At 46.9% G+C, this 24,791-nt stretch overlaps 3 protein-coding genes and 1 long non-coding RNA gene across 4 annotated transcripts; 1 reads left to right on the forward strand and 3 right to left on the reverse strand.

Moving 5' to 3' along the window:
- Window positions 1-299: 299 nt before the first annotated feature.
- On the forward strand, window positions 300-5,722 carry LOC128729262 (uncharacterized). The gene is made up of 3 exons (XR_008411064.1): window positions 300-613; window positions 5,432-5,467; window positions 5,621-5,722. It is a non-coding gene; the product is annotated as an uncharacterized LOC128729262 (long non-coding RNA).
- Window positions 5,723-16,757: 11,035 nt separating this feature from the next.
- Window positions 16,758-18,069, reverse strand: LOC128728739 (mitotic checkpoint protein BUB3). The gene is made up of 2 exons (XM_053822382.1): window positions 17,875-18,069; window positions 16,758-17,805 (listed from the first exon to the last, which is right to left on the reverse strand). The coding sequence occupies exons 1-2, from the start codon at window positions 18,067-18,069 to the stop codon at window positions 17,017-17,019; spliced, it is 984 nt and encodes a 327-aa protein (XP_053678357.1). The 3' UTR covers window positions 16,758-17,016.
- Window positions 18,070-18,741: 672 nt separating this feature from the next.
- Window positions 18,742-20,565, reverse strand: LOC128728844 (lysoplasmalogenase-like protein TMEM86A). Its single transcript, XM_053822492.1, has 6 exons — window positions 20,439-20,565; window positions 19,870-20,039; window positions 19,611-19,801; window positions 19,409-19,524; window positions 19,239-19,340; window positions 18,742-19,180 (listed from the first exon to the last, which is right to left on the reverse strand). Exons 1-6 carry the CDS (start codon window positions 20,463-20,465, stop codon window positions 19,040-19,042), a joined length of 747 nt encoding a protein of 248 aa, XP_053678467.1. The 5' UTR covers window positions 20,466-20,565; the 3' UTR covers window positions 18,742-19,039.
- Window positions 20,566-22,161: 1,596 nt separating this feature from the next.
- LOC128729182 (uncharacterized) lies at window positions 22,162-23,441 on the reverse strand. The gene is made up of 3 exons (XM_053822839.1): window positions 22,966-23,441; window positions 22,709-22,897; window positions 22,162-22,636 (listed from the first exon to the last, which is right to left on the reverse strand). Exons 1-3 carry the CDS (start codon window positions 23,439-23,441, stop codon window positions 22,162-22,164), a joined length of 1,140 nt encoding a protein of 379 aa, XP_053678814.1.
- Window positions 23,442-24,791: the final 1,350 nt, after the last annotated feature.

A 24,791-nucleotide genomic window follows, 5' to 3' on the forward strand; every position in this document is an offset into this window, starting at 1 on the left:
TCATAATAACGCCATATCGCTCAACTTTCGAAAATCACCGATCTCAAACTCGCTACCCCCAAGTGTGTGGGAAGGGTGAGTGCTGTAGAGGAAGAGGGGCGAGAGTGGGGAGGGGGGGGGGATGGTAAAGGTCGCAGGGGTTTCTGGGCAGGTGACGGGGAGAGGGAGAACATCTTCGAAGGGCGCTTGAAGCAAGAACAAGCGCGAAGCCACTTATTCTGCCCATTGCCACCCTGCCTTCCGAACGTCGAACTACCCTCTTCAGTGAGTTTGTATTTGTTTGAGCGAAAGAGCGACCAAGAGAGGAAAAGAGAGAGGAAGGTGGACGAGGAAAAACAGCACGGCCCGGTAAGTGGACCGCCCAGATGAAAACCGGAATCACTCGAAGCCGACGATCAACGGAATGCTAGACCACATGGCTATAAGGAAAACGAAAGAGAGAGAGAGAGAGAAAGAGAGAACGAGAGGGAGAGAGAGAGAGAGAGAGAGAGAGAGAGAAGGCAAATCAGGGGCTTGTTTGTTGTATATCTGTTCGCCGACGGTGTAATTAGTAGAGCGCGGCTTCGAGCAGCACCGAGCGCGCTACAAGTGTATCTAGTACTGAACCTAGAAGGTACGTAAACGGCCCCTTCTCTTCCTCTTCTCACGCCTCTACCATTCCCCATCTGTTGCCTCTCGGGCCGCAATGAATCTGCATACATAATACATGGTGTGTCTGTCTCTGTCCTCCACGTACAGCTTTGATTTCGTTCCAGCCATTTTTTTGTATCTAGTTTTAATGTACGGTGGCACGTGGAATGAAACACCGGGCGCCTCCATCCGATTGCGATGAAGCACCGGGCGCCTCCATCGCGTGGTGATGGAAACACCAGGCGTCTCCATCGCATTGGTATAAAGCACATTTCGATGAAGCACTGGGCGCTTTCACCGCATTGCTATAAAACACCAGCCGGCTCCATCTCATGCCAATGAAACACCAGGCGCCTCCATCCATTTAACCGAGAAGTACTGGGCGCCTCCATCGGTGTTACTATTTAAAAATGTATGCACCGGGTGGCTACAGGTGATCTATCCAGCAGCCCTGTGCCGTTTTGTTTTGCATTAAAATATTAAAACATCGATCACCTTCATCTAAGCGGTTCTCCTTTCGTCCAGTGAGCTGCTATTTAAGAGCTGGTTGACGCTTGGTTGAAAAGAAAAATCATCCCCCTCACGCAAAACACCAACAACTCGCCTGTGCGGAAGATGACATTTGCCGCATGCACGGTTGTAAATGGCCCATCATTAGGCTTCCTGTTCGCATGTAAGGGTATGCGAAATTAAACCGACAACCGAGCCACTTCAAACACACCTTCCGACACCAGCCTAAGCTGCACCGAACGATGGTACCGCTTTTAATCGCAACCGGCCTTGTTTCCGATCCTACTCACCCCAACCCAATGGCCGCCGGTGGCATCCATTTTAATTTATGTGCCACGAACGGTCTTTATCATCCATCAAGGCCGGCAAAGCTTGCGCCAGGCTGCGTTAATGGTTCGCACGTACTTATAGGGAAACTGGTGTTTTTTTTTCTCTCTCTCTCCTCCCACGAGCGCCTTCGACGAGCAGCTGGTAAATAAAAAAATCCATTTTCCCCCCATGCTGCTTTTTTTTGCGCCCCGTAAATCCCACCACCCTGGATGGCTTCCCTCGAAGGAGGATGAAATATTAAGCAAGTTTTAACGCAATCCGTGCGGTCGCAGTTCGACCACCGGCTACCGGAAAACCGAACCGAATGGGGAGGCACAGGAGAAAACCCAATCAATAAGGGCTGCAATCTTGTTACTGCAAAATCACATTACCTCGAGTGGGCCTGGCATTAAAGCGGGTTAAAGATTAAGCAACGCGTCCGTCGGGCTGGCGAATGTCGCCGCCATCCTGCAGCAACCGATACGATAATGTTGTCAGTGTGGAAGGTTGCGAATGGGAGGGGAAAAAATGGGGGTTGAAATCGGATGAACTTAACCCCCCCCCTCCCTCCCACCATCATAAACGTCGACGTTCCCCAAGCAGCATCCGTGACGGCGACTTAATGCTCGCCCGAACTAAACTATTTTTGCCTATTTTTATTTCGTTCCCCCTTTTGTTGCGGATGTTGATGTTGTCACCCGCGCAGCCCTTCCCCAGGACCCGCGGGGGGGGGGACTTATTCTTTTGTTTCCTCACCCTCACCCCGCCCAGCATGCACCCCCGAAGGACGATCGTAGCTCCTTTTTCGAGTCGCGTCCGATTGGCCATTGTCCCCGGGAGTTATACTTGCGTGAAGGGTGAGAGGCTGGCGAAATAATACACACCCCCCCCCTCCCCTCCTTGCTGCCCTTGAAAAGAGCCACCATCGAGTGCGTGAACGTGTCTTTCACTCCTTCACAGCGTCCTTGGTGAGTCATGCAGATGATATGAATGCCATTCGTATGCGACCGAAACCGGGCTCTGGGGGCAGGACTCATTTGCCGGACGATTTGATTGGTGGGGGGGGGGGGGGGGGTAGGGCTAATTTGGCACCCACCCTTCTCCACCGACCCATTAGGGCCGAACTTCTGCCAAACTGAGGGCTCCTTTTGCGAGCAGGATCGCTCGCATAACTAATCTTATCTTTACGTGGAATCCTTCTTTCGGTGCGCCGAAATTGGTCTCATTGGAAGACACTTAAGCCCTTGCCCTGTTGGTGGGGACATAGCTGCCCCTCTTACCCCACTACTGGTGCCCTTTTCTGGCCTGCTTTCCACCAAACTCGGGCCGCACGCGTCACTTCGCTTGCGTCGCGTTCTGTTTTTGGGAAAATATTTTCCTTTCATTTCCTCCATCGAACACCCGGTCGGTGCTGGCCCTTTCGTGGCGGCTATTGAACCTTCGCCACTGCCCCCTCCCTCCTCCTCCCCCTTCACAGCCTCCTCAACCCTCTCTCCTTCCTTCTCACCACTTCCCCTCCTTGTAGTGGAGCAAGAATCACGCCAAGAACGATGCCGCCTTTCCGTGGTTTGGGCTGTCGCGTGCGTACGAACTTTTTTTGTTCCCAAATGTTTTTTTTTCTCTTCCTTTTTCAATTCCCCCCCCCCCATTCGAGCTGGTGTATGCGCGCCCCCTTTTTGGGGGCTTCGTATTTATTCACTCCCTCTCCCCCTCGCACTGTACCACCCTCACTGCCGCGATCCACCGAACGGGCGGTTGACGGATTTTGCGAGTGCCCATTTTGACGAGTCATGACGCTTATGAATACGGTGGCGCACTGGCACAAGGTTGAAAGCACAACCGCTAGACGCAACAAAATGGCGCTCTCTCCTCCTCCCAGTGTTTCCTCCCATTCCCCACGAGAAAGGCCCATGCAAGGCAGAAGGAATGGCTTGTGCATTGTACAAATTGATTTCTGTGCTTCTTTCCATTATTAGTTACCATGCTTTTTGGTGTACTTTTTCGGGCCAATTTTTTCTTTCTCTCTCTGTCTCTCTCACTCGTCCTTCCCACGACAGCCCCGTCTGCTGGTTTACCTTACGCCGGCTAACCTGGGATGAAGGACGTGCCCTAAAAGCATGTCAGACGTCTTGGCCACCATCGACAAGTGGCAACGACGAGAGTTACGCACTTCGGATGGAGTTTCGATGCGTGAGCGTGTGTGTGTGTGTACGAGAGAGAGAGAGAGAGAATTTCACTTACCCCTACCACCCTTCCTTCACTTGCCACCATCACCATTCATTGGTTGAGGTGCCTAAGCAGCCCTTCGGAGGACCTTTCGTGGCTCTCTCGGCGTGTAGCTTGTCACCTTCCACCCTAGCCGTGCGTTCCTTCACTCAACTCCCTCCTCCTCAACCCCAGCTAACCAATCCCCCCCCCGCCCCCCTTCCCACTCATCACAGCCATGGGCGTACTTTCTGCTCCAGCGCCTAATGGCCTTAACGACGACAACAAATTTCAACTTCACGTCTAAATTGAAACGCGCGCTCCAAGAGCCACCCCCGAGCCGTGCGAGTGAGAAGGAATGAGAGTTTGGTGAGAGAGGGTGAGTGCCACACTATTGTTCGTGGCTGTGCTTCGATCCCGCCAGGCTACGGCCCATTTTCGTCTCGACTCGACTCAACGATCGCAATAAACAACTTTCCTGGAAGATTAGATAACGAAATGGAGAGCATAAATACCGGTGGGTGAGGCAGGGAAGGGTGTGTGTGTGTGGCGGAAGGAGTAGGAGAAGGGAAAGAAGGGAGACTGGGAGGAGATGCAGCTACTTCCGGAACGCCGTTGGAGCAGAGGAACGGCAAGGAGCACACAAAAAAAGTTTCATTAAGATACTTGTTAACGAAGGGCGCCCTCGTGCTAGGATTTCCCGTTTGACCGATGCCGATTTTCCGCATCGGAGTTTTTCCCGCGTGGCAACCGCTTTCCCCCACCCCTTCCTCCTTTCTCCTCTTCCTCCTCCTCCTCCTTCTGATCCGCCAACGGGCGCGCAATAAATATTGAGAGTGCAAAGTTTGGATGACGACGCGCTCGCATTCGGCACTGTGTCATACATCCCCACGTGTGAGAGGGTTTGTTTTCCCAACCCGCGTTTTTCCTTTTCCCCCCCAAGTTGGGTAAGGATGGAATGGCATCGAATCGATCACCAAGGCGCTTTTCCACTCGCGTTCCCATAGACCTATAGTGAAAGGCCGCGGACTGTTTGGTTAAAGTCCTGCCTGCTCGTGAAAATTCCGCAAAACCCTTGCGTTTTGTATAATGATCTGCGTTTTTCTACGTGTAGAAGCAGGTAATTGCTAGCAAGCGATACACTCAAACCCACCCTTGACGGGCCGTTATTGGAAAATGCCCATCCGCTTGGTGGAAAGTGAAAACATCCCGGCTGATTGGAACGCTTTTCCGCACGAGGGATATGCAAATGGAACCGGGGTGAGCTTCGGCGGGGAGAAAAACTCACCGCTTCCGTTAGGCGGTGCCCACGCTCTCCCTTGCCTCGATGCTTTCCCAGTCAACAAAAAGATTTCAAAGCAAAACCAGCATAAATGAGGAAATAGCCGGCTCCCGGCTGCGCTGATCTGCTTGGTGGGAAAGCGAGTTTTCCACCGCTGAGGGGTGGCTGGGAAAAGGTAGGTTGGTTTTTCCGGTAGGAAAAAGAGGGAAAGCGAAGGAGCTTGGCAAGAAAAAGCTGGCACCGTTTTGAACGGGCGAATCACAATCACGAGACGTACGGCTGACGCTTGATCTGTCAAATATTGACTTGTTTTCGTGTTGTTGTTTTGCCACCGATTTGTTATTTTTTGTTCTTCTCTTTGCGTTCTCGTCTTTTTTTTATTCTCTCACCTTCTCTTTCTTTCTCGCCTTCGCTTACTTCACTCACCCAGCTCACATCTTGTCTCTTTCTCTTTCTTTCATTTTCTTTCCATTCCACACCGTCCCTCTCGCACAGTGCCACATGGCTGCGATCGTGGCCTCGTCGTCGTCCGTAAGTAGCGCTGTTTGATGTTTATTTTGCGGGTTTTTTTTCCCCGCCAAGCGTTTTCTTTTGCGTTTCCCACCCACCAACAAAAAAGGCCACTGACCAACCGCTTCCCATCTTCTTCCCTTTGCCGGGGGGGAGGGGGCTCTATCGTTGCAGAACTGTAGCGTGTTCGATAACGGTTATCAGCGTCGTAACAATCGCCCTGTATCGGGCCAACATGGCCGGGCCGGGCATCATCACCAGCATCATCACTATCGCCACCATCGGCACTACTGCAGCAGTAGTCACCACTATCACCACCGTTCGCGGCCTGTTGGGCGGCTTGGAGGGTTGGTTCAAGGTGGTCCCGAGGGTGGTACGTTGCACCAACGCGTCACCAACCCACCAGCTCTTCCCGCAGGACCTTCGGCACCAGCGACACCGGTTGCTCCAGTAACTTCCGGTGGATCTATCGAGATCCCGACCACGACCGGTCGGAGAGCTAGTGGATCTGGAGGACGCCGGTGTACTTTCGCCGCTGGATCTGGGATACGCACCGGCAGTCGTAAGCTACATCCCCAGCTGACGGCAACGGAACCATAAGTCGCCAGGGCAACGCCTCCACACTAGCGGCAAGCGAGTACACCCGGGGTAGAGTGACAGTAGAGGCTGGAACAGCCGAACCGAAAGGCCGAAAGAAGAAAGCAGCTACTACGCTGCATTGTGACCGCGGTCACCAATTGTTATCTGTACCGTTCGTTATCAGTTGACAGCTGTCATGTGATTGTTGTTTTGTTTATGCGACACCGACAGCCGGGTCTGTCGTCTAGTGAGCAGAGTTACTTAGGTTATTAACTACCGTTTCCGGTGAATGAGGAACAGAACAGGACAGGAATTATTGTACCACACCACAAAACAAGCTGCTCCATTACAGCTGGCAGTATTTTCGTTTTCTGTAGACCGCCCGAGCCAAGGACATTAGCTTGCTCGATCGGGCATGTGCATTATGTTCGATTTTTTGGTTTTCCGTTTCTACATGGATGGTGCGGGCATGGGAGGGAGGTGCCGCCCCCACCCGCCAAGGACCCTGTGATTCCCGTGTGTGTAGTAACCGTAACTAGTATGGAGTTGTTAAATGTATATACACAGAAAGGATCAGTTCCTACTGACTTGACGTTTTGTATGGACGTTGGTAGGTAATTTTGGACCCTTGGCGTTCCCGTAAAGATACGAGCTGGGAATGCGTGTTGGAAATGCGCCACACGCGATCGCTTCCACGAGGGAGAATCTTGTACTCGTTTGCCTACAGAGGGCATGTCGCATGCAAAAGAGAAGCGCATCCAGAGTTTGCAGAACAACTGACGAACCGCGCGGAAAACTTGCAATCAGCCCCGCTACAAGGTGTCGGTGTAGGTGAGAGGACCGTACCTGTCGGCAAACGCGCCGGAACTCATTTTGCAACGCGATGGCTTTGCACACAATTAATGTCCGTGGAGCTTCACGTCTCGGACGTTATCATCTAAGCTAGTAGTTATGTACCATTGAACTGAATAACGCTCTCGCTAGGTTGTAGGTAGGTTGTAGGTGCTTGGACGCCACGGCGAATAAGAAAACCAACCGCGCACACCATGAAAAACCCCACTCCAGATCGCGCCGCAACAGATCGTCTATGTACTCAAGCTAAATCCTGTGACCACCACGACCTACTCCAGCTCTAATTCCCAACCCGGAGTCGCCTACGCCAACTCTGGCGGCGCTCGCTCTGTTTGCCTTTCAAATTGTAGTAAACAGAGCGGGACCGGCGTGCCAACGCTCGGTTTTGGAGTGTTCCACCTCCGCAGGTCTTCCCGGGTCTTCCTTCCCCCACTTCTGACCTTTGCTCGTTCTTCCCCGCTGGTCTGCGGTTTTTGTCGCAGCTTTTCTTTTTTGTTGTTTGCATTTCCTCATCCGCTCCGTTGCTTCCGTTGCTGAAATATTTCGCACCCCGTCGGGGTACTTGAGCTTCCTCTCCTCTGATTCCCCTCCTCCTACACATTCCTTCACCTGCTCTTCCCTAAGGGAACCTGACCTAACCTCCAGGGCGTCCCAACCAAGCGGTTCTAACACGCAATCACATTTTAATCAAACAAAGTTATTTCCGGCTGCAGTTTTTGTGCGGTATGTGTGTGTGTGTGTGTTTCTGCTCTTCCACTGCTTCTTAATTACTCCTCTTCACTCGCTTTCTCATTTCCGCTTCGTCCTTTCGGGAGTTTTTTTTCCACAACCTTCTCACTCCAAGAATAAAATCCGTTCCCGCTGAGCCGTGTACATAATAGGGTCGTAACTATTTTGATCCTACTTTTGTTTTTTTTTCCTCATACCTCCATCCCCTTCCTGACTTTCCGGTTCCACAATCCTACTTCCGGTGTGTGTGTGTGTTTTTTTTTTATTTCATCGCCTTCGCACACCTTCTTCCGAGCAGCAGGGGTGCTTGCCGGTAGAATTTGAATTCCTCTAATTACCATATTAATTGTGTTACTCTCGCTCTATCTCAGCCGCGAACCGTACCACCTTTCTCTCACAGCACACCCGCTTCCCCTCTCTCCCGAAACACCCAGCATAAACCGTCGGGATTGCCGATTGTCAACCCCCTGGGTTGGGTTCAGGAAAACGCACGCCTTTCCCAGGACTGGGAAAACTCGGCTGCGAGTAAAGTTTTCCACCGCGCTAACTTTTCACCCTCGGCGCTTGCAACCCCCTCTCCCTCTCTCCTTCTGCCTTTCCCATCGCCGAATCCGCAATCCGTGCGTTCCCGGGAGGCAGCAAAAGGGAACTTTACACCGGCGGTTTTGGGGCCACAGAATTAATAGGGCCCTGGCAACGGCACCACCGGATTTACAATTCTTATCGTCACTATCGACAGTCTGGTGGTGTGAGAGAGATAGCGAGTGAGAGAGAGAGAGAGGCTCGAGAGAAAACGGAATAGATAAAAAAAGGGCACCCGCCAGGTCAAGGATTGAAAGCACGCCAGGGAAAGGGGAATCGTAAAATCGCTCCCTTCTCCTTACAGACCCGGAACCGGAAGTGGTTAGGGGTCGGTGGGTGTGTGTGTGTGTGTGTTGAGAGGGAGGCTTTCGGACAGAGCGAGCCGCCCCGGATGTCGTCCGTCTCGTTGCCGCCACTGTTGCTTTTCACCAAACCGAGGGTGCCACTTTTTCTTTTCATTTCTTTTCTTTTCTTTCTTTTTTGAAAAATCCCCACTCCCCACTATTTGCCTTAATTGATAGCCAACGGGGTGAAAATACATTCGCCGCAGTTGAATCGAATGATAACTCGACGGCAATTAGAGATTTACACCCCGAGGTAGGAGGGGTGGGTTTTTCCTGTCGCTTTTCCCTCCCCCCTTATCGTCCCGCGCCCGTCCAAGGGCGGGTTTTTATGGGTCTGGATTTTTGGGATTTGAAGGGTGCAGACGAAAAACGGGTGCCAGTGGAAAAGGAGGGTGGAATACCCCGGAATAGAAACGCACAATAGCGCACACCGTCATGGGGCGGCCGTAACGGTTAAGTTGACAATTATGCTCCCATTAGCGCCATGGAATGACTTCCCGTCTCAGGATCCGATTTGTCGACTCGCCCACCCACTCTCACCCTTCCCATTCGCTCACGCTTCCACCGAGAAAACCCCCCCCCCATCGGTGGGTGTGGGTGAGTTTTCGTGCTGGAATATCCCTTTTTCTTTACATTCGTCACCTCCCTTTCGCAGGAACTTTAAAGCTGTCACATTCACCATACGGGACCGTCAGATAGCCGAATGTACGCCCTTTCCGCAACACACTCCGTGACTCGATGTTCCCTTCCGTGCCAGATAGGCGGATTACCACCAGACCAGAAACAGTATGGGACCGTGGGTGGGAAAATGGAGCCAAATAATAAACCACTATATTAAATCAGTAGCGAATAGACGGGCACACCAGATCAGGCACCAGGCAGCCTGATAAATTGGAACGTAATCACGGCGAGATTGGAACGGACGTGCGTTGGTGGTTGAACGACGAGTGAAAGTGAGATAGACAGATAGAGAGAGAGAGAGAGAGAGAAAAAGAGAGAACAAAAATACGTCGTTGACAGACCACGGAAGGTTGGATGGGACAAAAAAAAACACACAACACGACTATTCGACTACTGTACATACATCGATGTAATTATACATACACATTCATGTGAGCACTGAACACTTCTCGTTCCCGCAGCATGCAAGTCTGGACCATGAAGGAAGCAGAGAGAGAGAGAGAGAGAGAGAGAAAGAGAGAGAAAAGCAGTAAGGATGAGGGTGTCTGGCTGGTCGAGAACGTTTTCTCCGCGGTGTATACATGTATCTACACTATCAAGCTGTACACGTGCATACATGTATGTTATATCGATACGCTAGGACGCATGTATAGGGCCTTAGCTGTTGGGTTTCTTTTTATTTTCGTTCTGTTGATAAAATTCTCTTTATGTGATACAGCATAGAGCACAGTCATCTGTTCAATCAATAATTGTTAACTAGATGTAAGGAATCGTGTAAGAATAATAAACTACAGGAACGGTGTACAACTCCTCGACCAGAACCTTGCCCATATCACACGGCCCGAAAGAAACCATCCCTCGCAGACGTTAATGAAGGAGGGCTTACGAATGATCTGATGTGTGTTCGCTCGGTACATCGTTCTGGATGAGCCTGGAGCTGGCTGGAAATTGGAGATTTGTGCACTAACCCGAAATAAGAGAGCTTAGCGGTGGATCCACTTACGCGCAGGGCTAGCCGTGGCTAAGCAGCTGTCATGGAAGAAGCTGTCATGGAGGATTTGATGAATCTATGGATTCCAGCGTACGAGACAGATTACAGCATCCCGTAAGTTCTGCAGCAGTCCATCTCAATCTGTGGTATTCTTAAAGCTGTGTAGCAACGTTATCGTCGCCATTAAACGAGGATACTACCCAAGTTGGCACTGTCATGCAAAAACAAACAGAAAACTTCAAATATCGCACGTTAGAAAATGAAACAGAGCAACGAAAGTGGCTCCCAACATGAAACGATATAAAGGTAAGTTAATTAATCGCATCGACCCACAGTCGTCCTCTCAGCTACCATTTTGAGTTTTTTTTTTATCATTGTCAAATAAAACGCTTCAATGACATCTAGCCGTCGGACGGACGATCGGTTCGCAATGGTTTCAACGAAGCGGACTCCTCGTGAAGTGCCTTATAAACGTGAAGCTTCTTCCCTGTGGTGATCCTCGGGCAAAATTACGCTGATTGGAAATGGCGGCGGAGGCTCATCGCTGATGTGCGAATTTAATCCCCACGAGCATGGCTCCACAAAATTTAAGATGAAACTCACAAAAAAGAACACAGACCAAGCAAGTACACCAGCAGTGAAAGAAAACGGAACAAAACTTCACCATATTTTATATTAATAAAGCGCACGATGCGACGAGCGGGGCCAAATTGGATTGTTTTCCCTCCGGCCCCGGGTCGCTTGGAACGGCAGGAACGGGTCGTGCCTGGAAGCGGTGGGTGATGTAAAATAACAAAGGCAAAAAAAAAACATACACACCATGGTGCGTGAAGCGGCAGTTACATCGTATGTATTTATTTTCTAGCTTTAATATTCTAATGCCGCTCGGTGCAGCGTTACGAGAAGGGGTGAGTGAGGCTGAGATGCGGTAGCGGAATGGAGGTGACGAAAGGGATGGTTTTCCTCAGCCAGCTAGCAGCCCTTTAAAGCCTCCAATGGCAGGGAAGCTGCGAGTCGGCTCCTTTCGCGAGCATATGCAAGCGTTGCAGGCACATAACAAGAAGCCTTCATGCAGCGCCCTCTTGTGACAAACAATGGGGATCAAGAAGAAGAAGAACAAGAAGAAAACCAAGCCCGCCATGTTCCCCCAATGCAATGGCAACAGCGGCCGACTTGTGAGTGTTTACCAGCACACGCGAATTGTTTCACGCCACGATGAGGCTAAAAATATCACCGCTTGTAGGGCCTTATTGTTCGCGATCGTGCCCTCTTCGGGGAAAGCTTTCATTTTTCACCACCGGTGTCATCGCCCATTCAGCCAAGGGGAGGGGCGTCTTGCCTATCGTCCCTTTCAACAGGGGGGGAGGGGCTCGTTTAAGACCCCCTCCGTTTGACAGGACCACAAACCGAGCCCCGTCAGCTTTTGACAGCCCACAGCCTCGGTTGGCGGGCTTCAGAATCTCTTGTCATACCTCCTCCACGTGCGTTGCTTTGCTGTTTCGGCAGCTCCATGCCCTTTGTTCATTCGCGCCACCAACCCTCCCCCGCCCTCCCCCGCTCCGCCCCCTCCAATCCAAAAACCATTAGGATGCCGTTGTCCCGTGCTTTGGTGGATGCGTGTTTATCGTGCCTCGCGCCTACTTGACATACGCACCTTTCGTACTGGTTTCTTCCCACAAGCACATTTTTTTTTCGCTTAAGGTGAGCTCTTATATACCAATCTCACCACCAGCAACCTTCGCCATCGGTCGCTCGGTGGAGGAAAAAAAAATAATAACAATATTCGGACCCCACCAGCCAGCCAGCTTGTGGTGGCGAATTTTTCCGCGTAACGCTGTTGCTGCTGCACGTGTCCTGCCGCGACAGTGGGTGGTGGTGGTGGTTTGAAGAGGGCTAGAAGAGGAAGTACGAGCAGTGGAAGAGAAGAATGGGAGGGGGAGGGTGAAGGGAGCACAAAAAAATTGCTCAGCAATCATCAAAGGTGCTAACGCTTTGCTGTTTATTTTATTTTGCGATTCTTTTGCCCGCTCCCTTTTCCAAGGGCTCACCTTATGCCATCGTCTCTCGCGCACTCGTCACTCTATTTAGTGCCCCCCCTCTCTCTCTCTCTCCTCCCGCTCTCCCCACCACCCTTCTGCCTACCACCCACCGCGTGCTGTTGGCACAAAAAAGGGCATCGCGACGCGACCACCCACCGAAAACCGGGAAAGCAGCCTGCCAAGCCCGGATGGCTTTTTCACTCGCTGCACGACAAATAGAAAATTCCCCGCCACCTCGGGCGCTTTCCTTCATCACTCCTCCTTACCATCACCCACCCCATGGCGGGGTCTGTTCTCCAAGAAACCCCACCTGGGGCCTGGAGCCAGGGCGAACGGGGTTTTTTGGCCAAAATATGAATTTGCTGTTAAGGATTAAATTTGATTTCCGCACGGCGAACCGCCGGAGGGCTGTGCTTTTCCTGGTGCGTCTAGAGTCGCGGGAATGTGCGTTTTTATTTTACCCACCGACCCCCCCCCCCCCCCCTCTGCTCCTTCCATGCCGCGGGCACCTTTCCATTGGTCGAGGGCGAGTTTGTGGCGCCAAGTAGGAGGTTTTCTATTTGTTGCTTTTTTTTTTGTTGGAAAATTCGCCCGTCAACTATTTGCATACATTTTTTTTCTGAGCGGTACATCCAAAACCGTTAGTCTTGGGCACTCTTGGGACAGAGATTGAGGGTTGGTTTGCGATGCGACCTCGGGCTTCTCTTGGGGGCAGCTATGGTCGGAACCTTACGACCCTTGAGAGTCCAATTATCGCTCCATTCGCCAGAGCACGGCTTGCTGGTTGTTTTAGCAAAGCGTCGAAAGCGTGCTCTCTGGTTGAAGGGTGCATGCTGGCTGGTCGTTGGATAGTGGAAAGATTCGTTCCAACATCGTTGGATGCCAGCACGAAGATTGAGTTCATTTGGATGAACTTAGCTTGTTCGGGTCCGTGATGTTCCTTTGGTTCATGCTACAGGGTTCGCGATGTTCATACCCAATTCTGAGAAACCCCTTTAAGATCTAGCGTAAGAGTCCTTAAAATACAGCCCATCTTTGATACATGACTGTATGCTACATGAGCGTCTTTTACAAGACATTTTTACACGATGCATGACTTTTCCAATCGTCTTTATCACACAGTACTACTCTTTTCGTGAACAGACATCGATATGGTGGAAGTTTAATGAAAATTGGTCATTTATTTGAGTAAAGAATCCCAGCTGGAAAGTTCAGTTTGAGAATATTTGTTGATTAAAAGGAACATATTATTGATATCCGTTAATGTTAATTGTTCTTAACCGTGCATGATATCGAATACTGGAAGAACGAATTGAATACTACAAACAGTTAAAGTAATAGACGTTATCTAGAGCAACGTAAATGACAGTCTATCAAAGTATTATTCTAAAAATTCCCTCCACTTAAAAGATTAAAGACACCAGATCTACCGTTCTTCGTTCAGCGTGGTGACTAACCCTCTCATGAACACCGATGAACACACCAACTCCCGTGCATGAACAACTCATCTTCCGCCTCTGGTAGTTCATCCGATTCCTGCAGGATTTCGCGGTGCGTTGGAACGAACGAATGGAACACGTTCTTCCTTGCAAAGTGCGTTTCAAACCAGGTGCAACTTCGATAAACGGACGAGCACATTCCAATCTCGTATGTCCAAAGCCACCATTCCCAACTGTGACGTGGACAAAGGGCACCAACTAATTGCACACAAGAGGGCCCCGGTTGTCCTTAAGCTGGCAGCCACAAAACTCGCTATAATCGATTCCGGTACCATCTCTACGAGCAAAGCGTGTATTTGTCCAGGCTCAGGACCTAACGGTGTGCTTTGAACAACCCGCTTTGGACTATCTCTTCCGGATCGCTGGAGCACGTTAACGTAGTGGAATTAAAGAGTTGATGTTGTCATGGGGTTTCTTTGAGACCACTTACCATACCAAAACGTTATCGATAAACCTGAGAGTTTTCCTCAATTCTCAGAATACAAAAAAAGATGTCCCTTTCTTAAACTCATTCTAGCTGATAAAATATCATTATGGGTAGTTTAATGTACCTGCAGAATATTTCTCAGAATACAATTCTGTTTTTTTTCCTGCACTTATTCTGCTGTTGCTGTTCGTGGGTTCTGTAGAACTTCTGACATTTGCCCTTACATATATTTAGGGCTCAGTTTCGATCCCTCTCACTGCTCACCTTCTCCTGTGTTAATCTTCCACAACAGCGATATATTTAACGGCGCAATGGAGCAAAAGTACGCCAAAAAAAGCATGTATTAAGTCACCGTAAGCTGTTCACCAATCCCGCGGCACCAAAGGCACGCAGGTGGTTTACGGAGTCATCCTCCCGCCTGTGAACTGTTCGCTCTCCCCACACGTACCCGGGTGGAAGAAAAAATAGCCTGCTCGATAAATGAAGCACGACCACGCCGCCCACGTGGGGACTGAGCCGCGCGAACGAAAAAAAAGCGGACCCACCAACAAAAAAGGACGCCCGCACCTAAGGGACGCTAACCGAGGAGGTTTGCATTTTTGGAGTGTTTAGAAACGTCCATTTGCGAATAAAATACACACTCGATTATGCGTGTGCGTCGCCCGCAACGTCGCCGGGGTTCGAGGATGTAAAGTAACCCTATCATACGAGAGCGTGACGAAGCCTCGATCCTTGCGCCAGGACTCGTGCGTCTGGCGAGAAGAAAAGTGCGCCACCAGCTCTTCGGAGGACGCTCTCTCCAGGCTCCCTTCTTTTTGAGGACCGAAATTTGCATGCAAATGTATTCGTCTGCACAAAAAGAAACACCGATTTACTTCACGCAGATTGCTTCACGTTGCACGGTGTGCGAAAGGACGAGGCTGGCAGGCTAAGGACGCGCTGGCAGGATCGTTCTGCCGGTGGAAGCGAGAACGACTGGCACTGCCAGCCCTACCGGAGGGTGGAGAGACAATTTGCAATCACTAGTGTATTGAATCAGGGCCATCGCCCTGCTCCGTTCGTGTCACGGTTCGGCAACACTGAACGCAATTTAGCCACCTTTACCGAGGGCTTCTTTGCGAGAACAGGTGCGAGGGCCGCCCTGCTGCACCTGTGGGCTTCAGGTGGGAGCCCGAAGCAGAAGAAGAAGGTGAGAATCGAGCGAATCCCCAACCCGCCTGGTTGAAATTGAATTTCGAAAATGAAAACTTGCGTCCTGGTGCCGGGGTTGGAACTTGTGCTGGTGTGCGCATTTCCGTGTCCTGGGTGAGCTGTTGGGACAATGCAGTCTACGGTTGGGTCGGAAAGGGTAACATTGATGCACTAGCTGGATGGAGGAGAAGTAATGAGAACTGCTATCCAGACACACCACTCCAGGGGTATTGAAGAAATCGAGAATATTGGAGGCTTGGCTTTATGGTGAGAAGTTGCTTCAGATCGAATTTACATGCCTATCTTATCATCTGCAGTTAAGACTCGCTACTGTTTTGACATCCATTATCTGTACCTCTTGATCTTAAAGGATTTCAAATTGTTTTCACTCACTGAATATTTCCGGAAGAGCTTGATGTACATAGAAGATGGGGTGTTCATGGCTTTGAACTTGCCTTGTCTAAACTTAAACTGCCTTGTCGATATAAAAAAAAACATCTGTATTTAAATACGGATACCACATCATCTGGGTTCTTTTACTTCTAGTCGCAATCTCGACATTCTTAAAACCATTATCTTTCCACCTCGGCAGACGGTAGTAGGAGTATTCAAAAGCCTGAATGATTCGACTGTCGATTTGTACATTGATGGAGCGTATTCAGTGGAGTGAAAAACTGAACAAATTGCTCGTGAAAACTACATTCCATTAGGAGCAGTACTCCAGCTCGGTCGACTCATAGTGCCCTATGCTGGAACGGCCTCCTTCCATAGTGTTGAGATACGTAAATCCTTGAACCAGTATGCTGTTTGGCTAGTAAAGATGATTGTGGTTTTCGAATCGATACAATGACAAGAATCCTTATGTTTCTTTTCCAAAAGAACACCTCTCTTGAGTTTGGTTTTTTTCATTAATGTGTATCACAGAAGACAGCAAAATTCAGTGTGTATTTATGAAGCCGCTCACGTAAATCCATCGAATCAAATGGTGTGAAAACGTATCTAATTTTTCACCTCTGCCAGTGTTGCCTAGAAGTGTAAACAATAAATAGCTTACAGCAGGAAGAACACTATGAAAAAATCTCTCTTTTCGTGAGGAAACCAGATATTTACGAAACAAACAGCTGAAAAAGAACCGTGGAACATTGATTGCACAAAAAAGCAATATTTCTACGATACACATTTTATTTGTAATTATGTCTGATGACAGTGGACATGCTGTAGGTCCTGATTTAAATTAAAATGAGTTACAATTACTAAACACTTAAGTACTGTTGGCAAACAAATGACGTAGAACAAATTTATAGTTTAAAAACACACACACTTATTATTAAATGGCGCATCTTTGACTTGAGCTTCTTTGATTTGAAAATTTTCCATAGCCGCATAGTGAGGCTCAGTCGAGATTTGAATCCGAAATAAAGCATCATTTGTTTGTGTTGCTAGCTATCGTTTTCGAATATCGAGCCTCCCATCTCAGTACATAGTTATATCTAGTGTTGTGAAATCTACATTCGCCCTCTATTCAACTTATTATATCTGGCAGTTTGTGTGACTTGAAATTAAGCAAAGTACGGCTTTTAACACCAAATTAAAAGGCTTAGCAGCTCCAATGGTAGACATGCACTTGGTGCCTGTCCAACCTTACTGCTACGTCAACTATTTCGGCCTTGTTTCTTGCTCGTTAACATATCGAACATAGAGAGTAGGTTCCGGCGGAGGCTGTGGGGCATTTTCCGACTCTTCCATGTATGAACAAGCGATGGCCAAAGTGCTACCATCATCGCTGAAGCACAAGCTTGAGATCGAACTATCGTACAGATGAAACTGACACAATCGTTTCTTGTTAAAGCCGTCCCATATATTGACATATCCGTCCGAACCTCCGGTGGCGAAGGTGTTGTACACAGTATGAAAACTGATCGCATTCACGGGATAGATCAGTTCAATCTCGTTCTCCTTCGCGCGGTGGCACTTGAACGCAAACTTTTTCTTTTGCACTTCCGGATTGGGATCAAAATATTCCACCGCGACCCTACCCTCGATTGAGCTCATCACGTAACCCTCTTTGTTCGGAAAGCAGCGAACAGCGCGGGTTTGGTACTTCAGCGACGATTCCCGGCGCTCGATGTAGCTGTCCATCTTTCGCAGGTCCCAAATTAGAACTTTCCGCTCTGAAGTGGCCACCACAAGTTTTTCGTCAATGCAGCTCATCGAGTACACCTTACCGTTGCTTTGCTCGTAGGTGCCCACACATTCCTTTTCACGCACGTCCCAAAGCTTCACCGATCTGTCCCAGCTGCCCGTTAAAATAGCATTCAGTTTTGCGGAATATTCAACACATTTCACACCCGCGTTGTGGCTGCCGAGCGTGCTTTCCATGTGGGCGTTCAGATCGTATAGCTTGACGACATTGTCCAACCCTCCACTGATTGTTTTAGTTGAATTCTACAAGATAAGCAAGTGAATTAGATTAATAATAAAAAAACGGTAAACGTAATATATCGTTGAGCCTACCAGAAATGCGCAATCCAGCACTGGAGACGAATGGACAAATTTATGGCGTAATGTATTGCTAACAACATCATACAATCGTACCGTCGTATCCCAGGATGAAACCAGTAAAAATTTGTTTAATTTAGGAGCAAATTTTACTGCGGATATCACATCCACCGGTGTATTTTGCAGTTGAGTTTCTGGTTTCCGAGCCATTTTACTTCTGTATTCCGTAACGAATCTATCATGAGCTCACAAATATGAAAAAGCTTTATACTGCCAGCTATTCAACGGTTGATCGATAAACGATTAGATGCCATTATCGGAAAAGTGGGAAACAATAGCAATATCAGGATCCAATCGTCTCAATCAAACAATCAATCAATCGACAATAAAATATAAAATAGCTTGCAAATTTTATGAACAGCTTTAGATTAATTAGTTTTTCACTTAAAGTTATAGGACACAGTTCTAGAACTAGGATAAAAACCCTTTTCTGTTAAAATATACAAATATACTCAGGACAAATCCACAGCTTTTCATGACAACTAATCAAAACAATTTTCGTATACCAAAACAATTTCCTTCGTTGCGCTGACATTTCTAATGTCACATTCAAAAATCGTTGCCAACAATTATCAAATTTGTATCAAAGTGTTATCTTTAATTTTTTTAAAATGAATATCTACTCGTCCTTTTAATTTTGTAGCCCATATCTGCTTCTATCTCATTGATTGAAACTGTAATTGTGAGTGTAAAAAAATTTTTCGTTTTCAATTGCATTTAATTCCGTAGTATTTGAAACATCAATCATCCTGTATCACTTATACGGTAGCCAAAAACCATGTCAATCAAGTATCGATTTCGATTAATGCTAAAATTAGACAGTAAATCATTTTATTTTCATATTCAAAATAATGTAATGTATATACCACACAGATATTTGATATACAAAGTGTTATATAATAAACAACAGACGTTCTTTGTTTGAACTATTTAGCACATTTTTTGGTTGTTATGAACGTATTTAAAACCAGTCTATTTATTTTCTCCTGAACAAAAATATTATTCTGATATCTAGAAGAATTTTCCAATCCATAGGAAGATGCAGAATCACAGATTCAGTATTCTTTTGCTACAACACTATTTTTTGTTAACGACGATTTTTTTATAATCAACTCAGAATCTAAGAAGATTTAGTTTTCATGCTTTTGTTGTTGGACTGCGTCGAAATTTTAGAGCTACTCGACGTTTCGCTCAATTGTACATCGCTTATACTTAGTGTTATTCCAACTTGCGCGAGATAGTATGTAACCATAATATATGTCTACAAGAAAAAAAAACATCAACTAATTTTCCAACGAGTTAATCATTAAAATAAATACCTGTGCCGCTTGGATTGGTACGAAGAACTTATCAAACGCAATAATACCATCGGATATTACAAACAACACGCTGCTAACACCACACAGCATTCGCAGCCGGTTCTGAAAACGGAGTATACAACGTGAATATATTCATCTCAACTATTATAAGAGCTTAAAATAAATCTTACTCGTGAACTTTCAATTCTGGCCAACGATCTCCAGCACATGGTCAGTAGTAACACCGCATAAAATGGAAGACAAATCTTTATCACTGAGTTAAGGTTTCCGAAGAAAAGAGAGGTTGCTAAGCCAAAAAAAGTGAAATGGTCATTGCATTGCCAACAATTCATTCATTTTTTAAATCAACACCGTACACGTCACCCAACTTACCCATAAATCCACACGCATATAAGACAAGACCGATCCAGATTTTCAACGGGTTCATACCGAACGCCAAGATGTAAAATATTTGAGCAACTCCGAAAGCGCCCATTCCGGCCTCAAACAGCTCGTAATTCAGCAAAAAATCACCCAACGAAGAAAATAGCAGTCCATACAAAATGCGCCTCTGATATCGCTTCCTGTAAGGTACAAATTATGGTAAATTAAATTCAATGTCCTTCAGCGAAGGATTCGACATAGCACGTACGCTTTGGAGTTGCTCATGTCGGTCAAAGCGACGAAGAACAGTAGGCTGAATATTGGCATACATTTCAACACCGTCGAAGGCGTGCTGCTACGCTCGGTGTGTTGAATGAGCGAAAAGTAGAGAACTACCGTCGTGATGAATGGGATGAGCTTGGATATAAAAGAATTCTCCTGAAACAACAAATTTTTCCTATTAGGAGAATATACATGTTGCCTTCCGTATCTTGGTTTCTCTGGAAAATCTCCATAAGAAGGTAACACTTCGTAAAAAGACGCATGGCCTACGTTGATGCGCTTTTCCGATGAAAATGAGCGTGAATGAAAATGGTGTCATTTTCGTGGACCTATCACCCGTAACTTTGGTAGCTCAGATTAATTTTTATATCATTTAATTACTTAAATTGACCTTCACTTAATCCATCGGCGGTGAACATTGAGCAGAATCAAATTCCCAAATCCTCAAAATAAGTATGTTTAACGTCGCATTATTTCTATCTTGTTGGTGAGCCAAATCCCCAATTATATTATGAGTAGGCTTAGCACCAGATTAGGTTTAAAGTCAGTACTTACATTCCTGCCGATATCGCCTTGCGGCATGATTGTGGTTATCGCGTGCCGTTTCGATTGATTGCTGGACTTTTGCTCGATTTGCTTGAAGACGAATAACTTTCCTGATTGTGGTGGAATTCTACACGCTTCTCACGACGCAATGGTGCTGCAAATAAACATTCGACTGTTAAAAATAAACCTCCGATCATGAATTCATTACCGAATCCGCGGGGCAAACATGTGCGAATCATTGAAGGCAGCATAACATGTGTTATGCCAACGAAATAATGTTTATAGACTCGCTGGGACCGGCAAAAAAAAACCGAACATAGTGTTCAACATCGCCGCTCGAAAAAGAGCGTTTTCTCTTAAAACCGAGAGAGCAAGAGAAAGATAGAGATAGTAAGACGCGAGCAAATGCCTGGCATATGGACAAAGAGAACGTGTAACGTTGCCGACACTGAAGCAATTACTGTTCACCAACGATTTGGGACCTTCTGCCCCACGGCACTTGATGTGTTAAATTTGCACCAATTCGCAACGAACTTTCCAGCACTCGATGACCATTCAGGTTCTCCCGGTTTTTGTTTTTTTAAAGAAAAACTTCCCGCATTTGCACCACGGTCAATGCCGCACAATTAACAGGCTTCGGAGTCACCAACCTGGTCGACTTTCTGAACGCCACCGCAAACAGCAAAGAGCACTTGATTCAGTACAGGCAGAGCATGGAATACGCAACCGAACGCAAACCGTGCGAATGTGTGATGAATGAAGTGTTAAATGGTCCGGCGAAGCGAACGCCTCCATCGCGGTGCAGATAGTCTTTATCGCGAGTATTTTTAGTTGTCGTTGTTTTGCTTGTAATTAAACCTAACTTACGCCGCTTAATGGTAGCTGAACTTCACCCCAATACCCTCTTCCTTCAACGTGCGAATAGAATGATTTTCGCGATGGATGAGAAAACTGAAATTATAGAAACAACACAGCCGCCTGTGATGCGTTTTGTGTACGGAGTTTGAAGCAGCAGCAAACCCAGAAAATCATGCATTACGACGATGTTTTGGCGATTTATTTTTTCATATCCTTTACGGCGGTATTAAAATCCCAACATTCCCAAAACGATCTTAAAATAGTTTCAAAAAAATAACGCACTTAAAACAGTACGAAGCGGTTTCGAACTACCGATTTACAATAAACGTGTGTACGAAGCGTAATATTGATTACGCCTCTTCTTCAATTGCATGAATGGGTAAGCTGCGATACCCTTAAAAGGGAAAGGGAAAATAAAAAAAAGCACATACGCGCTTTACGAACGCTTTTTTTTTCCTCTCCATGCGTTTGACAAGCCCTGTATGAAGCCGGCCAGTGTTGCCAAGTCGACTAGTAGCTCAGTATGTAGCGCAAAATATTTGCCCAATATAACTGGTTTATGAATTCGATAGGCACAATTTGAAATGAATAACGAAAACAGTTTATTTACAGTTCTCAATAAATTAAATCAAATTAGTTTATATGCTATATTACGTTTCCTGTCAGTTGGGCATAGTTATCAAATCGTTAAAAGTACATAAATCAGTATGTGAATATCTCAAATTAACAACTCAAGCAACTTAACGACATTGGACGTGAATTAGAGTGGCACATACGACGGCATAGGTGACCAATGAGATTAGAAACTCATATCTATATAAAAAAAACTTTAAAAACGATTTATTGTCATTGTTTGTTTCTAAAGGACTCGCTCCTAAACGATAGTATACCAACGATCAATATAGTTAGCCAATTCTATCGCGTTTTGGCTGCGTTCACTCGGCATACCATACACGACGGTGTTGCCGGAACCGCGTATTAAGGCCGGAAAGATGTCGATCTCATTCGACAAGATGGTGTGGTTGCACAGAGCCATCAACGTAAAGTCGAGACCGGTATCGTCATGCTCAGCGAAGATGTTGATCCGCTCGTCGAACTCGTCCAGTCCGTTGCAGATGTCACCCTTCAGTTCCTCACAAATAACTACAAACGAAAGCAGACTGGTGGCGTGTGTCCGTTGGAAGGTGATGGCACGGTCGTAGTAGTCGAACGGAAGCTCATCGTCCGCGCGAATATGGATGCCTACAAACTGCAGTGAGTTTGCGTCATCTTCGCTTCCGTAGAGCACTGCTCGTTTTCGAAGATCCTGCAACAGCTTGGTAGCCGCTTGCAGGTGGCGAGTATGGAATCTGAAGAGCGAACACAGGATCTTTATTCCATTTTCTCTTCATCCCCACGGTAAGAGCTTGAGCTGTACGTACCTGAAATAGTTCGATTGCATGTCCCATCGCACCTGCAGGACATCGTGCAACCGTTTTGCTTGGTTGTTAAGAATAAACAGCTGGTTCCCGTGGACTGGCAGATCCAAACTTGAGTTATTGTTTAAAATGCTTGCCGTTGAAACGTTGTAGCACCTAATCGCATCCCGATCGATGGTTTCGATTGCAGAACTATTCACGAAGAGAAGAGGAGTCAATAAAGTTGTTTGTCGAAGCCTAGTAAAGACGTACTCCGGTACCTTGCGAACAATTTTTTCAGCTCATTTGCAGCTGTAGGCGTCACCATTGCACGCATACGATACCCGGGCACTGACGATCCTACACTGTTCTGAAGCGCTATCAACGAGAAGTAGTGCCACAGGTTCTCTAACTTAGAGCTACCGGCAAAGGCGGTGAATAGCAGCAAACCCTCTGTTTGGCAGCTCGCCTCGATGGGCGCAGGCATCACGCCGGAGCTAGTAGTATTGAAATCGATTTCCAGTAGATCAAAGAACTGCTGAACAGACCGCTCGTCCCAGTTGTCATGCGGGTAAAGCGATCGGTTGCCAGACCGGAAAGAGTGCTTTGACGCGTGGCGCACGAACTCTGGCCGGTGGGCCGTATCCACTATAAGCCACACGAACGTCACAAACGAAACGATCAGGATGAGTGGCTTAATATTCTTCCGGATCGCCTGGAACACGTACCGCACCACGTTGACCAGATGACGCAGCATGGTGGAGGCTGAAGCAGTCTATCAGACGTAACAGTGACGTTGACGGTTGAAAGGTTGAAGATATTGGTTTGACCGGTGGTTTGATGGTGTGGAATATCCCATATGATCAGATTGATGTGGAACTTGTGAACAAACCAATCACCAACCAACCGAGAACAAACTGCAGCCGTTACTGAGCACTGAGCGGAGGGCCCAAAAAATTCGGGAATCTCACGCAAACTGAACCGATTTGGAAGGTGTTTGGATCACTGGTGTCGGTGGGTCCGATTAGAGCACTTCACGGTGCGCATATTAACGCATACTCCCTGCAAAGGGAACATCGCGCGGCATGACTCAACGCTATCGGGCGCGACACTTATCTGAAGCTGATAAACCTGCCGGCCAATATTAAACTAGGTGCGAGCGAGGGCTGCACCCCTCGGGGTCTCGTGAAGGTTGAGGTTGGATAAGAATCAGATACTCCAAACCCCTGATGTGATTGCGCGAAATTAGGATCTATTTGGCGGCACCGACCAACAACCGTTGTTTGCGGTCGTATGGGGTTTTGACTCTGTGACTGGTTAACGGCGAGCCGTTAACAGAACGCTACAGAAACCGGCAATTGACAGCAACAACATAGCATTCAGGTGCTGGTGTAAGGGGCTTCTTATCTAGTGATCAGCAGATAAGAGGACAACCACCAAAAGGCTCGCAGAGAGTGAGTAATGTCTTGGAAAGGCTGCCTTACTGAGCTGGACGAGAAGAGAAAATGGTTGCTCGACGTCGAACCGGGCGAAAAAGTGCCAATATCTATTTCATCGAGCTTCAACATCGACTTGAAATCAATTTGGCGTCGTTTTGAAGAGTCAGTGTTTGCAGCCGCTGCAGCCAATATTTGAATGACACGTTTTTAAGGAGATATACCTCTTTTACATATGAAGGTGTCAACCGCGTAAAGGTATAATAAATGTATATAGTAAATGTAGGTAAAATCTTCTTGCGCTTAAAACGCAAAATAAGCCCCCTAAAACAATTGTTAATTTATGTATCATTTTCACGATTATTTCCTAAAACCCAATCCACCTTGAGCTAATGCTGGGCTCGTTTGGATTTCTTGGAACAACAATGAAATCAAAATCTCAAAAATAAAAATGAATGTTTGTATAAATACATATATAAATATATACGTATATATATATATATATATATATATATATATATATATATATATATATATATATATATATATATATATATATATATATATATATATATATATATATATATATATATATATATATATATATATATATATATATATATATATATATATATATATATATATATATATATATATATATATATATATAT

This window comes from Anopheles nili, chromosome X (assembly GCF_943737925.1).
Source record: "Anopheles nili chromosome X, idAnoNiliSN_F5_01, whole genome shotgun sequence".
Classification (NCBI taxonomy): domain Eukaryota; kingdom Metazoa; phylum Arthropoda; class Insecta; order Diptera; family Culicidae; genus Anopheles; species Anopheles nili.

What these genes read in the sequence shown, in the direction of transcription:
- LOC128729182 (XM_053822839.1), bottom strand. Translation starts at nt 23,441, where the DNA reads ATGCTGCGTCATCTGGTCAACGTGGTGCGGTACGTGTTCCAGGCGATC. An exon ending in CTGAAAAAATTGTTCGCAAG is followed by an intron (nt 22,898 to 22,965) that starts GTACCGGAGTAC and finishes CTTCGTGAATAG; the next exon opens with TTCTGCAATCGAAACCATCG. An exon ending in ATGCAATCGAACTATTTCAG is followed by an intron (nt 22,637 to 22,708) that starts GTACGTACAGCT and finishes TTCGCTCTTCAG; the next exon opens with ATTCCATACTCGCCACCTGC.
- LOC128728739 (XM_053822382.1), bottom strand. Translation starts at nt 18,069, where the DNA reads ATGGCTCGGAAACCAGAAACTCAACTGCAAAATACACCGGTGGATGTG. An exon ending in TGCTGGATTGCGCATTTCTG is followed by an intron (nt 17,806 to 17,874) that starts GTAGGCTCAACG and finishes CTTATCTTGTAG; the next exon opens with AATTCAACTAAAACAATCAG.
- LOC128728844 (XM_053822492.1), bottom strand. Translation starts at nt 20,465, where the DNA reads ATGCCGCAAGGCGATATCGGCAGGAAT. An exon ending in ATATGCGTGTGGATTTATGG is followed by an intron (nt 19,525 to 19,610) that starts GTAAGTTGGGTG and finishes TTTTTGGCTTAG; the next exon opens with CAACCTCTCTTTTCTTCGGA. An exon ending in TACCAATCCAAGCGGCACAG is followed by an intron (nt 19,181 to 19,238) that starts GTATTTATTTTA and finishes TTTTTCTTGTAG; the next exon opens with ACATATATTATGGTTACATA.